This window comes from Erythrolamprus reginae, chromosome 1 (genome assembly GCF_031021105.1).
Source record: "Erythrolamprus reginae isolate rEryReg1 chromosome 1, rEryReg1.hap1, whole genome shotgun sequence".
Lineage (NCBI taxonomy): Eukaryota > Metazoa > Chordata > Lepidosauria > Squamata > Dipsadidae > Erythrolamprus > Erythrolamprus reginae.
This window is the reverse complement of record NC_091950.1, coordinates 188,542,980-188,558,063: the sequence shown is the minus strand read 5'-3', so window position 1 is coordinate 188,558,063 and position 15,084 is coordinate 188,542,980. Positions and strand designations below refer to the sequence as shown.

The window sequence follows — 15,084 nt, the reverse complement described above, 5'->3', positions numbered from 1 at the left end:
AATAAATCTGCCAGAAGCAATGTTTTGTTGTGCCTTTACTGGCAGAGTTAGCCAGCCAGCTCAGTTGCCCCATCAGCAAAATGGGGAGAGATCAGTATCTCTCCTCATTTTGGGCAGAAACAACTATTTCTCTCTATTAGTCTCTCTCCCCCCCCCCCCACCTCACCATTAAAGCAGTCGCAGGGAATGGGAGTTTTTCTATGTTTATTTATTTATTTATTTACTTATTCATTCATTTGTCCAATACACAAATACATAGGAAGAAAAATAGACATGTAGTATTATATATAAGGGTAAAGTGAACTTATATACTTTATATGCTTATATATGCTTATATACTTTCAATACTAATTAATGATTCTTTGGTTTTAAAGTCATCTATAAAAGGAAAGAGTCAGTGGCAAATGATGACGAAATATATTTTAAAAAATTTAAATTGCGTACATTATACAGATTGGCCTTGAATCTGCTGATCTCTGCCCTTTCATTGAAGTTGTTCAATGTTCAACTTTCTTTGAAGATTTGTTAGCATACAGCAAAGTACAAATCAGATTAAAACATTATTGTCCTTTTTTATTTTCCTTTCACAAGGAAAATTTTATTTCACATTTTTTTAAACTTTACAAATGGAAATGGAATAGGAAATCTTTATGCTGTGCTGAATGACTGTTTTCGGGACCGCCTCCACCTTCATACCTCGCTGCGGCCAGTAAGGGCCCATACAGTTGGCCTTCTCCAGGTCCTGTCCGCCAAACAATGTCGGTTAGTGGGACCTCGGGGAAGAGCCTTCTCTGTGGTGGCTCCGACCCTTTGGAACCAACTGTCTCCAGATATCTGCATTATCTTCACCCTACTGGTCTTCCAGAAAGCTTTTAAGATCTGGCTTTTCCGACAGGCATGGAATTAGGCTGATTGCAAATATGTATGTTTTTTATATTATTGTTATTATTAATTTTTATTGTTGTTGTATTTATTCCGATTGTTAGCCACTCAGACTCAGTTTGGACTGAGTGGCATGTAAATACAATAAATAAATAAATAAATGAATGAATGAATGAATGAATAAATAAATAAATAGATTTCAGTTTTATCTACTTTCAGTTGATTGGTTTAAAGCAGCGGTTCACCTGTGGGTCATGACCCCTTTGGGGGTTGAATGGCCCTTTCACAGGGGTCCACCTAATACCATCGGAAAACACATATTTCCAATGATCTTAGCAACTGAGACACCGCTCCTTTATTCGTCACCAAGTCCACCCACATGCAAATAGACTACTGCAGGGATGAAAAAAAATCTGCAACATAGGAACTTCTGAGCATGGGCAGAAGCCGAATTTCCAGTACTGCATATGTTTTCCCCCAATATTCTTTTATTTTTTAAACTCCACATCCATACATATATTAATGCATATACCTTTTAAAAAATAATATCAATATTATATCATACAGTTAAGTAATTCTATCTAATCTCTTATATTTCCTTTCCTGCACCTTTATCATATTAATACGTTTGTCTGTATTCTTTTTCTTTCTCCCTCCCCTCTCACTCTCTTCAACACTTCCATCAACTTTCCTTCGCTTCTCTCCTTCATTTCTTCCAAACTCTCTCCACTTCTCCTCTTCCTTTCTCAACTATTTCCTCTTTCTCCCTCTAAACCCTTCCTTGAGTGATTTCAGTTCCAATAAATCTTATATTAAACAGACTGATAGTATATTACTAAATAGTTTTATTCTTTTGGGGTGTCTTCTCTTTTATAATAAACTGTTTATAATTGCTTTCTTTTAATTATACGGTTGACCTATCCAGATTCCTAAGAGGTCAGTAAGGAGCGAGTACAAGTGCACTAGAGTGCCTTCCGTCCCCTGTCCTATTGCTCTCCTATATCTCCTATTCCTTTCTTCTATTCCTATATCTCTTCTTCTATTCTTTCATTGATATGTTCTATTCCTATATCTTCTCTTCTCTTCTTTCTTAGATATATGAGTATCTCCTCTATAACCTTCATCATGTATTTTACTATGTGTATATAGATATAGACCCACTAAAACCCTCATTGTGTATTGGACAAAATAAATAAATAAATAAAAATAAAACACTTTAAAAATAATGCTACCTCCTCATTCTAATTTTGTCACCTAGGTTACTCCATTTCTTTATCACTCCTAATTGTTTACTTCTGTGCTCATTTTACTTCAGTTTCTAACTATATTCATTTTCTATCCAATTATAAAACTTCATCCAAACATTATAACATTCAGATTCTTCTGTGTTTTTACGTTTCATTGTTATTTTGTTCATCTTGGCACAATCCGAGATTTTTTTAAGTGTATCTTCTTCTGATGGAATCTTGGATCCTTTCCATTTTTGTGCATATATTCTGGGAGTTGAAGATAACTATATAAATTTTTTTTGCATTTTTAAAAAAAATTGGCACTGTGTAAATTGGCATAAAGCCATGAGTTGTGGCCACGCAGCACAGAAGGAAGCAAGCCAGCAGAGAGGTAAGTTAGAATCCTGAGCTTCCTAATAATTTTATTATTTTATGGTTGGACGCCACCACAACTGTATTAATGGGTAGCGACATTAGTAAGGTTGAGAACCATTGATTGAAAGAATGACCTCTGCCAGCTTTGGGACCTACAGAAATAATGATCATTAGCTTCCTAACAGTCATTTGCAAATTCTGAAGCAGGATTTTCTTTTTGCTGTTGTACAATCAGGATAATTTCCATGGAAGAATTGAATTTCTCAACTGTAAGTTCACGTATCCATCTCGTTCTGATACCCAAGTGCTAAATGGCCTTTCGGTGTCTGTGAAACCCGGGCAGACCCTTGCCTTCGTTGGGAGCAGCGGATGTGGGAAAAGCACCTGTGTTCAACTTCTGGAGAGGTTTTATGATCCTGATGAAGGAAAAGTGGTAAATCACCTTTGTTGCTTTGATAACATACAAATATGAATATGAATAACTGGATTTTCAGTTTGGTCTTCATGTATCAACTGTATGTTCTATGACCTAGACCAGTGTTTTTCAACCTTGGAAACTTTAAGACACATGGACTTCAGCTCCCAGAATTTTCCATCCAGTTTGGGAATTCTGGGGGTTGAAGTCCACAGGTCTTAAAAGTTGCCAAGGTTGAAAAACACTGCTCTGCAGATTAACACACACACACCTTTTTAAAAAAGGCCTCTTTGAAATCCTTGTAAAATCCCCTTTAATTCTTTGAAAATACACATTCTCATCAATCAATTTTTCAGTGCAGTTTACTTTGCAATAATAAAGATGTGCAAATAAATTTATAGATAAATAAATAAATACATTATTTGTTTCATATAGATTTTTTAGTGACTCTGGGCAGCTTACAGTAAAACAAATAAAATACATAAAATACACAGTATAGAAAAAAAAAGCAAATAAAACTAAAACACATAGTAAGCAAGTATAAAATAGCAAAAAAATGAGCATTATGTATGTTCCCCCCCTTATAAAGTTATTTATAAAATAATAAAGGTGTGATGAAAATCAAATCAATCAAAAAATAGAACTAATCACCCACACAACCAAGAAATCTACGTCAAGCCTAGGGCCCCAGACTTGGGCACAAAGCTATGTTTTCAAGGCCTTACAAAGAGCCAACAGGGATGAATCCAGTCTAATCTCTCTCTTTCTGGGCGTTCCAAATATTTTACTACCACTCTGTGGGCATGGCTTAATTTTATGGGAGTGGCTTGGCAGTCATGTGACTGGGTGGGAGTGGCTTGGCAGTCATGTGACTGGGTGGGAGTGGCTTGGCAGTCATGTGACCAGGTGGGAGTGGCTTGGCTTGATTTTTGGCAGCGATAAAGAGCCCAGAACAGCTTGGGAGTCCCCTTTTCTCCTTGCTTGACTGAGGAAGAGCTGTGTGATACTGCATCTTCCACTTTGCTGAGCCTGGAGGGAAAGGTGCCAGTCTCTGTGAGATGCTCAGATGTTGGCTGGCCAGAAAATGGCTTGATGCGAAGGGACGTTGGTCGCTCAGAGAAGGGCCAGCCGTGAAGGAGGTTTCCTCGGGTGAGCGATCAACTTCCTTCCCTGAGCTTCAACAGATAAACTGCTGCCGCCTTGGCACCTATCAAAAGCCTCTTCCTCTGACGGCCTGGAATGCCAAACTTTGCACATCAGCAGGAAGCAGCCCGAGAGTTGGCACAGCATCCCACATGCTCACCGGCTGAATCGAGTCCCACATAGGTGTCTGCAGGGGGCAAATGCCAAACAAGTGTCATGTGTATGCATGCTTGGTTGTGCCACGTCACTCATTTTATGTTCTGACAAAACCCCTGAATTCTGCAGAACTCCTAGCTTGCAAATGTATTTTTTACAAATGAACAACCATGCAATTCTCCACCGAGATTGTGATGCTTAAATTTCACATGTCAGCAAATGCAAGCAAAGGTTTGAAATTTTGTACCAAAGACGTTTTTGTACGTTTTGTGTTTTTGATATACAGCTGGTAGATGGCCGTGACACCCGGCAAGTAAACATCCAGTTTCTTAGGTCTAAAATAGGAATCGTTTCTCAGGAACCTGTGCTTTTTGACTGTAGCATCGTCGACAACATTAAATACGGTGATAACAGCAGAGAAATATCTATGGATGAAGTGATAACAGCTGCCAAGAAAGCTCAATTGCATGAATTTGTGATGTCATTCCCCCAAGTAAGTGCTATTTTTAAAATCCTGTGTTATTGAAAGAAGAACTGGTCTGAACATTCTCTTGGCTGTTGATTTAACATATTCTCAATACTTCTGTGGCACGATCATGTTTTGAATAGTTTAGCCCTCTGCTTTCGTTCCTCCTATTGTGAATTGTTTGGCTTCCTCACCTATAGATCTATATCTATGATAGCCTAATTCAGCGGTCCCCAATCCTTGGCCTGTGGACTGGCACTGGGCTGTGGCATGTCAGAAACTGGGGCATACAAACAAGCAAAACACCATTTGCGAGACAAGAGTGGGTTGTAACTTAACTCACAGCCGGTTTGCTTCCTCATGCGCCATGCATGTGCAGTGCAAAAAAAATCCAACTCCCCCCAAAGCCAAAAAAAAGGTGGCGATACATGTGCAGTGCCACAAACTCAGCTTCTGCGTATGCACAGAAGAAAAAAAATCCAGAAAAATCCCCCCTCTAATAATAATAATTTTTTATAAAAGATGGCAGCCCTGACTAATCTGGTCCCATGACATCAATGTGACGACACCAGCGGGTTGCTACAGGAGGAAGCCACTGCAAGACATAGGCAGCACATGAAACCGTGTTCCCTCCAATTTGCAGAAAAACCTCTCTCCGCAGAAGTGATCCCTTGGTGCCTAAAAGGTTGGGGACTGCTAGCCTAAATTACTGTTCCAGTTAGGTTTGCTCACTTCTTTAGAATCAGGAATCCCCTTGAGAATATCTTCCTTGTTTCCTAATTGTCTCACTACTGGAAAGATGACCAAAAAAAAGGAAAATCCAGGCACCAAATCGCAAGTTCCAAAAATGTGTTCTGAGAACTATGAAAGAGTTGTTACATTCCAACCATGTGTCTTAATCATTAAGCCTTTTGCAATGTGCTTGTGAAAAGAAGGAAGCCACACTCTTAGCTTAATCTCTCAAGGGGTTAATTTGAGGATAACATGGGAACCGAAATCCTGTCTCCTGCTGCTGTGATTGGCGGGATACAATATCTTGTTAATAAAGCAAAGGAGACCTTTAGGTGACCACAGACTACAGCTATGTGCCTTTTTGATGGTTCCCCATTGAAGTATTAATTGGGACAAAACTCTGCTTAGCTTTTGACTTCAGTCAAGGCCAAGTTGTGAACTGCATGATCCATCTTTCAGCCCAGGAGTCTCCTGATGGTCTCCCATCAAAGCAGTAACCAGACCTCATTGTTTCCAAAATCAGCCAGCTGCTGTCACTTGCTGTGAATACAGAATCTCTGTGATTGTAGAATCTTTTTGATAACTTTTACCCTAGTTAAGCTAAAGTTCATTCTATCTAATAATATTAAGAGTCTTGATGGCACAGTGGTTAGAGATCAGTACTGCAAGCTACGTCTGCTGATCACCAGTTGCCAGCAGTTTGGCAAATCGAATCTCAATAGGCTCAAAGTTGACTCAGCCTTCCATCCTTCCAAGGTAAGTAAAATGAGGACCCAGATTGTTGGGGACAGTATACTTACTCTCTGTAAACTGCTTAGAGAGGGCTATAAAGCACTGTGAAGCGGTATATAAGTCTAAATGCTATTACTATTGCTGTAAGTCAATTCATTTTCTAAAAATAAAATCACTCAGTAACTTTCCACAGTTTGCTTTTAAAGCATTCCACTAAAAATACCCAGTTTCAGTACAAAAAAAATTAACACAGAATTAAAGGTAATAATAACACAAAGCATTTTTCTGGTTTACTTCTTAATTGTAGGTTCCTCCTCCCATAAAATAAAAGATTGTTAGAATAAAAGCAACGAAGTAGCTTCATTTTCTCCCCAACCTAATTGTATTTTGTTCTTTTGTTCTAATTGTATTCATTGGGCGGGGGCGTTACTTTTCTTTATTTCTTTTTTTGTAGCAATATGAAACCAATGTTGGGGCTCAGGGATCTCTACTGTCTCGAGGGCAAAAGCAGCGCATTGCCATTGCACGAGCCATCGTTCGAGACCCTAAGATCTTATTACTGGATGAAGCAACTTCTGCACTGGATACGGAAAGTGAACAGGTAAAGAGAAAGAAATGCTGAATATCAAGAAGCAAAAACATTTCCCTTTTTTATTATTTTATTTATTTATTAGATTTTTCTTTTTAAAATCCCCCCTTTTATAAGTAACTCAAATTGGAGAGCATATATAACATACTCCTTCTTCCTTTGTGAGCTGGGTGGCCTGAGAGGGACTGGCCCCAAATCCGGCTGTCATATCTCAGATGGGACAGAAGTGGGTTCCTACTTATTTCGCTGCCGGTTCACATCACGACACTTTGCGCGCACATGCACGTTCTGTTCGTGTACGTGTGCATGTTTTCTTGTCCAATTTGGCTTCCGCGAATGCTCAGTAGCTGGAATTGGCCCGAAACACAGCTAAGGAGTTGATTGGATGAGCTTTGGGGGAAGAACTAAAGATCTCTTTCAACCCAGGGTTGGGCGGAAAGGCCTTTTTGGAAGCAGCAAAGGGAGCAACATCCAAACAGTAAAATATTCGTCAAAATTTCCCCAAAAATGATGGCGCCGCCTACGGATCAACACAAACCGAACAGGATCCATGATGCCATCCTGATATCACCAGTGGGATGCTAGCGGTTCGGGCAATCTGGTCTGAACTGGGAGCAGCCTACCCCTGACTAGAACTCACAGTCTCCTGGTTTTTAGTTTCTATTTACTACTATACCAAATGGGTTCTAAAATAATTTTATGATTTCAGATATTAGATAATTAAAAGAAAGTACAGTTGATGGAGCATTGAGAATATATATTAGTGCAATCACTTGCTGTTGAGTTCAAAAAGATCTTAGTCTCAAATAAGTGTATAAAAAATCTCAATCTTAAAATATTATTATTATTATTATTATTATTATTATTATTATTATTATTATTATTATTATTTAGATTTGTATGCTGCCCCTCTACGAAAACTCGGGGCGTCTCACAACAATCATAAACAATGTGCAAATCATCAATGTTTAAAACACAATTTAAAAACCCTTATAATAAAATAATCACACAACCCAATCAAACCATACATAAACAAAGTAGTTAGGGGAGGTGTCAATTTCCCCAAGCCTGGGGGCACAAGTGAGTTTTCAACAACTTACGAAAGACAAGGAGGGTGATTAGGTCATGGGGCAGTTCTGATTTCTGGGGGGAGTTGGTTCCAGAGGGCTGGGGCCGCCACAGAGAAGGTTCTTCCCCTGGGCCCCGCCAGACAACATTGCTTAGTCGACGGGACCCAGAGAAGGCCAACTCTGTGGGACCTAATCAGCCGCTGGGATTCATGTGGCAGAAGACGGTCCCGGAGCTACTCACTTCATTGTTATTTTGAGGCATGTTATTTTGGGGTATGAAAATTAAAAAGGGCTGTAAATTATAACTGAGTCTGAATGCCCACATGTAGTAGAATGCCCACATGAGTCTGAATGCCCACAATACGCTATAGCTGAGAAGGCATGCTTACCAGCTTGGCTGTTGTTACAGATAGCAGTGAAGCCAAGAAATTCCCCCAGCTGCAAACTTAGTCTAGACATCCTGAATGGCCCAATCCCCTTTAGCCACCATATACCTAGCTCACGTAATAAGCGTGTAGTAAGAATTCAATGTATGGAACCCACACAGTAGCATGTAGGCGGCAGCTTCTAAATCCATCAGAGCCAACTTTGCCCTTGGGTGACAGTAGGGGCAGCATACAAATCTAATAGATAGATAGATAGATAGATAGATAGATAGATAGATAGATAGATAGATAGATAGATAGATAGATAGATAGATAGATAGATAGATAGATAGATAGATAGATAGATAGACAGATAAACAAACAAACAAACAAACAAAATGGCCTAAGCTGGCTATTTTTGTATTATTATTATTAATAATAATACAACAACAACAACAACAACAACAATAATAATTTATTAGATTTGTATGCCGCCCCTCTCCGAAGACTCGGGGCGGCTCACAACAATAATAAAAACAATGTTACAGTGGAACAAATCTAATAGTAAATGGGGAAAAAAACATATAAAACCCCACCATTTAAAACCAAACAATACATACATACCAAACATAAAATATAAAAGCCTGGGGGAGATGTCTCAGTTCCCCCATGCCTGGCGATACAGGTGGGTCTTGAGTAATTTACGAAAGACAAGGAGGGTGGGGGCAGTTCTAATCTCCTCGTGATGACCATATAAAGACTCCTTCTCTTTTCCTCTTCTCCCTTCAGACTGTACAGGCTGCCCTGGACAAAGCCCGAGAAGGCAGGACCTGCATCGTCATTGCGCACCGCTTGTCCACCATTCAGAATGCAGACATCATCGCTGTCATGTCGCAGGGAGTCATCATTGAGAAGGGCACTCATGAAGAACTGATGGCCCGGGAAGGGGCATATTATAAACTGGTCACCACGGGGGCACCCATTAGCTGAGCTTCTGCACTTCCAGTGCAGGTTGTATTCATTTTCCTAAGGAACGTGCTAAAACCATAATGAACATATCAACCAGCAACAGATGACTGTGTTGCGATGTAGAACGATGCACCTCGGTTGGCACAACTGCTTTAATTGAGAAAGTGAAGCCCCTGGAGGCCAGCTTTTGACCGAGCTATTCTCTCAGGCCACTTGCCCGCCATCTACTGGAGAAGTGAGATTATACAGGAAGGGTGCTCAGGAACTTTTTCAATAATGAAGTTGTCCAGAGGTTATTTTTATATCATTTCCATTGCTGCTGAATTTGCAACATCAAAGAAACCTTATGAACTTTGTTGTGGATCTAGAGGGAGGCTCCATTCAGCATTCGATGCAGATGGTGGCGCTGAGCTCCATCATCATCGTCGTCGTCTAAATGATTCTGGGTGGTTCACGACAATCAAAGAAATTAGACTAGACAATAGAATAGAATAGAATTTTATTGACCAAGTGTGATTGAACACACAAGGAATTTGTCTTGGTGCACATGCTCTCAGTGTATATAAAAGATGCGTTTGTCAAGAATCATAAGGTACCGCACTTAATGATAGTCCGGGTACAAATAAGCAAATTACAATGAAATCAATAAAAATGAAAAAAAAAATACTACTAACTACTAGCCAGAGCATACAAAACTTTTGCCAGACAAATCCTTGCATACAGCTCATCTGTCTGGAACCCATACCGCATTTCGGACATAACTACATTAGAAAGTGTCCAGAGATACTTTACAAGGAAAGCCCTCCACTCCTGTACTCACAACAGAATATCTTAGCAACCACACTTTAAATTCTAGGCTTAGAAAGCTTAGAACTACATCACCTTTGACACGACCTAAGCATAGCTCATAAAATCATCTGCTACAATGTCTTTCCTGTCAACGACACCTTCAGCTTCAACCACAACAATACACGAGCACATAACAGATACAAACTCAATAGACTAGACCGCTCCACACTTGACTGTAGAAAATACGACTTCAGCAACCGAGTAGTTAACGCCTGGAACTCACTACCTGACTCTGTAGCTTGGTCACCAAACCCCAAAAACTTTACCCTAAGACCATCCACTGTTGACCTCACCTGATTCCTAAGAAGTCAGTAAAGGCCTTGCATAAGTGCACCAGCGTGCCTTCTGTCCCCTGTCCTAATGTTTACCTCTTATTAGTACCCATCACATGTATATAAACAGTGTTATATCTATGTATACTACCAATGCGTACTTGACAAAATAAAGTAAATAAAATAAAAATAAATAAAAGATGGCAAAAGCGACAAAGTGGGGGATCTCTCTCTCTCTCTCCCCTTTACCAAGGAGCCTGGTCTTCCTAGCTTCTAAACAACAGTAGAGTGGGGGACCATCGACATCTTGGGCAATCCTCACTCCAGAGAGCAGATGATGCAACAGAGAAGGACGTATTCACTATTATGATGGGGAAATATAAAACACTGATTCTTATTTCCATAAAAGAGCAATACTGAAACGTGACTGCATATCTCTAGAGACTCTCTTATGTATACGATGTCTTCTGTGTGTAATGGTTCTCTGCATAGTGTTAGAAGCACTTTGGATAGATTACAAAATGCAATTATTCTATTCAATGCAAGTGAGACAATTAACCATTGCAATTTCCCAAAGGGTCATCATTTATTTTTCGGGAGGGGGGGGAGAAACCTGAATATACTAAAATATACTACTGTCCAACAATCCAGCACCTACAGTAAAATGGACTGAATGCATCTCGCTCATTAGATGAGTATCCCATTAAAGAATATTTGATAGAGAAAACCTGATCATTGTGTATAGGACAGGAACAAACAATAGCAGGAAAAGAATAAAAACTCAGAGAATTAACAGCAACTCAGCCCTGCTACTTTTAACGTGAACAGAGACATTCAGCAGGAGATTAAATCATGCTTGAGAAACAGTGTAAGCAGGTGGTAAAGATTGTTATTAAATCAGGCAGTTGTACTTCATTGAATCTCTTTATCCAAAGCAGCTGAATCTACTTTGTCAGTGGATTCCTATGGGCCTTTTCGTAGTCTTGCTGTGTTACATCCTTCAACGGAATATCCTTATGAAAACAGACTAGAATCATTTACACACAAGAACTTGCATTCTACTGCCAAAGTTCATTTTGTAGTGGCCAAAACTTCTTTGTCGGTCCCTTTTTCTCAAAACAGGATGGGACAACTCACCATGGCCAACTTTATTAAAGTTTGTTGCGAAATTCAAAATCAGCAGAACACACAGATGACTGGTTCAGCTGGATTCATAAACTTCTTTATAAATGTAGTAACAGATGAGTGTAGAATAACATAAGCAGAGTTCTTCAAGCAGTTACAGACAGCAGAGAACAGTTTCATTTCAGCAGAGCAGTACAGAGAGGAAAGAGAGTAGAGTGGGTTGAGCCATGCCCAGCCCTAAGCTTAAGTTTCAATTTCAATTCTCTACACAGACTCGGAACTGTTCAAGCTCCCTTTGGCTGACTTAGTTGCTATGCCTATTCGTTGGCTGACCTTGTTACCATTGTCTCTCCCAATTCATGACTATCTTAACAAACACGTCACAGAACAATGCGTAGTGGCCAACTCACCGTGGGACAATTCGACACTTCAATTTAATTAATTTAAAATAGTTAAAATATATTCATTTTTGTCATTCGTGTTTTATTTTGTCTCTCCTTTTGCAGCCTTTCTTTAATTATTCTGTTTCACTGTTTCTTCAATATTAGTGTAAATCTTGTTCCATTGTTCCACAGCAAGTCAGCCATGGTGAGTTGTCATGGTGAGTAAGTTGGTCGCAGTGACTTGGCTGCGGCAAGTTGTCCGAAACCCACAACAAAGCCATGCTCTGTGCTAAAGAAAACTGGAAAAATCAACACGGTTTTTTCTGTCAGTGCTGAAGAAATTTGAATCTTATGAATAAAGGGGATTGTAAGAACTGATAAAGGCAATTGGACCTTGGAGGTGAGGAAGGTGGCTTGTTCATGGAGAACCTAAAACAATAAAACAAGCAGTGGGTCAAGTTGTGAAAATCTAACCTTCAGGAGCTGTCTTATGAGAAGGACAGAGAAGCAAAGACGCAGCCAAGAATAAGGCTGGACCATCAAGTTATGCTGATGCTTTTTAATTGGCCATTTATCTAACTGGCTCCATAAATACTAATTTCAGTTTTAGTTTAAGAATTTAACAGCTACTACTTTTGTATCTTCGTTCTGCTATGAGCCTTTTAGCAATATTTTTGTGTTTGATTGTTCCTTGTACAGCTGCCGTATGCATATTTTTGTCCCCAATTCTTTCTTTTCCCGCTTTTGCTGCCCTGGCCAAATGACTAGATTTTATAGCAAAATGTCAGAAAGTGCTTACCAAATCATTTGATGGAACTTTATTGCCCTGATAGCCAGTGTATAAAGTGTATAGATTTTTTTTCTATGTGTTTTCATGTCAGTGTTGATTTGTTCATCTGCCTGGACAAGCCCCTGAAGTTTTTTTGGCAAGGTTTCAGGAGTTGTTTGTCTTTGTCTCCTTCCTAGGGCATGTTGTGGTTGGCTCTGGCCCAGCTCCTGCCCCAGGGAATGGGGAGGTGGATGCAGGGGAAAATTCAACATGTCACAGGCCTGTGTTATTGTCGACAGGATCAGATCAGAGTTTAGTTTCCTCGGACGAAGAAGAAGGTGGAAGTGACTCGGCAGAGGAGGGCTTGGCACACAGCCAAGGCAGTCAATCTTCCTTATCTTCTATAGCTTCAGATGGTGACATTTTGGACCATGCAAGTGCAGAATTATGCATAGAAGAGACCAAGAACATATTACAGGAAATAAGGGAGGCCACCTGTGTTTGGGTGGGGCTCCAGTAATTAGGGCTGCTGCTATAAATAGCAGCATGTGGGTTTGGCCATTGTGGAAGAATATCTGTTGCAGTTTCATCAGGAATCTTGTGTGCTGGACTTTGTTGTTTTTTCACGCCTTTGAAACCAAAGCAGAGCAGCATGTATGTGTGTGTGTCTCCCTTCATTGGAAGAAGAAGGGGTGTGAAGTTTTTCCCCAGCTGCGGGCTAAGTACTTAATGACTGCTTAAGGAAAATTGTACAGACTACCTGGTTGTTTTGGGATGAGTGCTCTTTACAATACAAAAAGAGTGCTTAGTTTATTTTGACTTTTGTGATAAAGAACATTGCTTTGAATTTTCAAATGTTTGTGTGTCTGAAATTTGTATCCTTGAATTTTTGGGAGGCTCCTATCAGAGAGCCCAACAGAACAGGGCAGAGAAAGCGAGACGGGCTCAAGATCACCCAAATGGTTTCATGTCTAAAGCAGGACCGGAACTCACGGTCTCCCCGTTCTTGCCTGGTCCCACCCTAGCTACACCTACCCCAGCCCCACCCCACCTCCTTTAGGTCAAACACAACCCTGATGCATCCATCAATGAAATCAAGTTTGACACCCCTGCCTTATTCAGAGCAAAGGTAAGTTTCTCCACAAAGTTTCTGAAGACTAACCCTATCTAAGCAAAGCAATGGTCCTGACCTTGAGTGGGCCTTACCCCTTTTAAGCTCAGACAATTGAATACATTTTATGATCTAGAGTGGGACGAGTCACAGTAGAAGCTTAGCTGGATGCTGCCTTAAGTGAAAGGGTTTAAAACAAACATTAATTTTAGTGATTATCATAACAGGTTAACAGAGTTGCAAGGGACCTTGCAGGTCATGTAGTCCAACCTCCTGCCCAAACAGGGGACTCTTACATCTGCCTCTACCTAGGTTTGAACTCACAACCTGCTGATTGTGAGACAATAGCTCCACCACTAGGCCACAGCAGCTGAGATAAACTAGGTAGAACATCTCGTGTGCCCCTTTAAATATTAGTCAGCAACTCCCAAATCTTAATACCTGCAGCAACACTTTGCCATCTCACTGGGAAACATTTGTCTAGCCAAAAAATGGAATATTAAATTAAAAATTAGAATCCCCTTGGGTGGCTATTAGCTATTTATTGAGAGGACCATTAACCAGGAAAAATAATTGGGATTGCAACTTACACAATTCAACAGTAGTTCCTAAATCTCTTGCTCCAAGCTAGAACTCTCGATGCATTGCAAATTAGGTTCACAAGGTGACACTTGTAGAGTGTTTCCTCCTTTGCTTCAAGCAGCAAAATAGCAGGGGCTGATTTTGCCTCTCACACATCGAAGGCTCGGCATCCTGTAGCTATCTTGTGGTTCAAAGACTGGACTGATGACACCAGCTATCCCTGCAAACCTTCTTGCTGATGAAGATTGTATGCGTAACCATTGTTTTGGGGTTGTTTGGTCTATGGTCCATGGCGAACCATTTTTTCCTTGAGTGGTGAAAAACGATGTCCACGCCCTATTGTGCATGCGTGAGTGCCCACACCCATAATTCAGTGCCTGGGGAGGGCAAAAACACCTCCCTCCCCCCCGGAGGCCCTCTGGAGGCCTGAAATAGCCTATTTCCCAACTTCTGGTGGGCACAGTAGGCTTGTGTTTTGCCCTCCTCATGCTCCTAAGGCTTCCCTGGAGCCCGGGGTGTGTGTGTAAAAACGCCCTCCCCTATTCCCCTGGAGGTTTTCTGGAAGCCAAAAACGCCCTCCCAGAGCCTCTGTGGGAGCCAAAAATCAGCTGGCGGGCACACACATACACGTTGGAGCTGAGCTAGGGCAATGGCTCGCATGCCAGCAGATATTGCTCCGCATGCCACGGGTGCCAAAGGTTCACCATCACTGGTCTATGCATTCATTTAATGTTCATTCAGCTGCATTCAGGAGCTGAACATTGCAATAAAGAGTTCTATTCTATTCTATTCTTGTTCTATTCTATTCTTATTCTATTCTATTTTTATTCCATTTCTACTTTCCATTATACAGTTGGAAGAAGCCAGGGA

The 15,084-nt window shown here is 40.5% G+C and overlaps 1 protein-coding gene across 2 annotated transcripts in view; it reads left to right on the top strand.

Moving 5' to 3' along the window:
* The window catches only part of ABCB11 (ATP binding cassette subfamily B member 11), a 110,243-nt gene extending 99,782 nt beyond the window's left edge, over positions 1 to 10,461 (top strand). For both annotated transcript variants that reach the window (XM_070731729.1, XM_070731730.1), the window contains exons 26-29: positions 2,722 to 2,919; positions 4,487 to 4,693; positions 6,585 to 6,731; positions 8,944 to 10,461. In XM_070731729.1, coding sequence (XP_070587830.1) covers positions 2,722 to 2,919; positions 4,487 to 4,693; positions 6,585 to 6,731; positions 8,944 to 9,144 — 753 coding nt within the window. In that variant the 3' untranslated portion in view covers positions 9,145 to 10,461. The remainder of the gene's footprint in view (positions 1 to 2,721; positions 2,920 to 4,486; positions 4,694 to 6,584; positions 6,732 to 8,943) is intronic.
* The last annotated feature ends 4,623 nt before the right edge of the window (positions 10,462 to 15,084 follow it).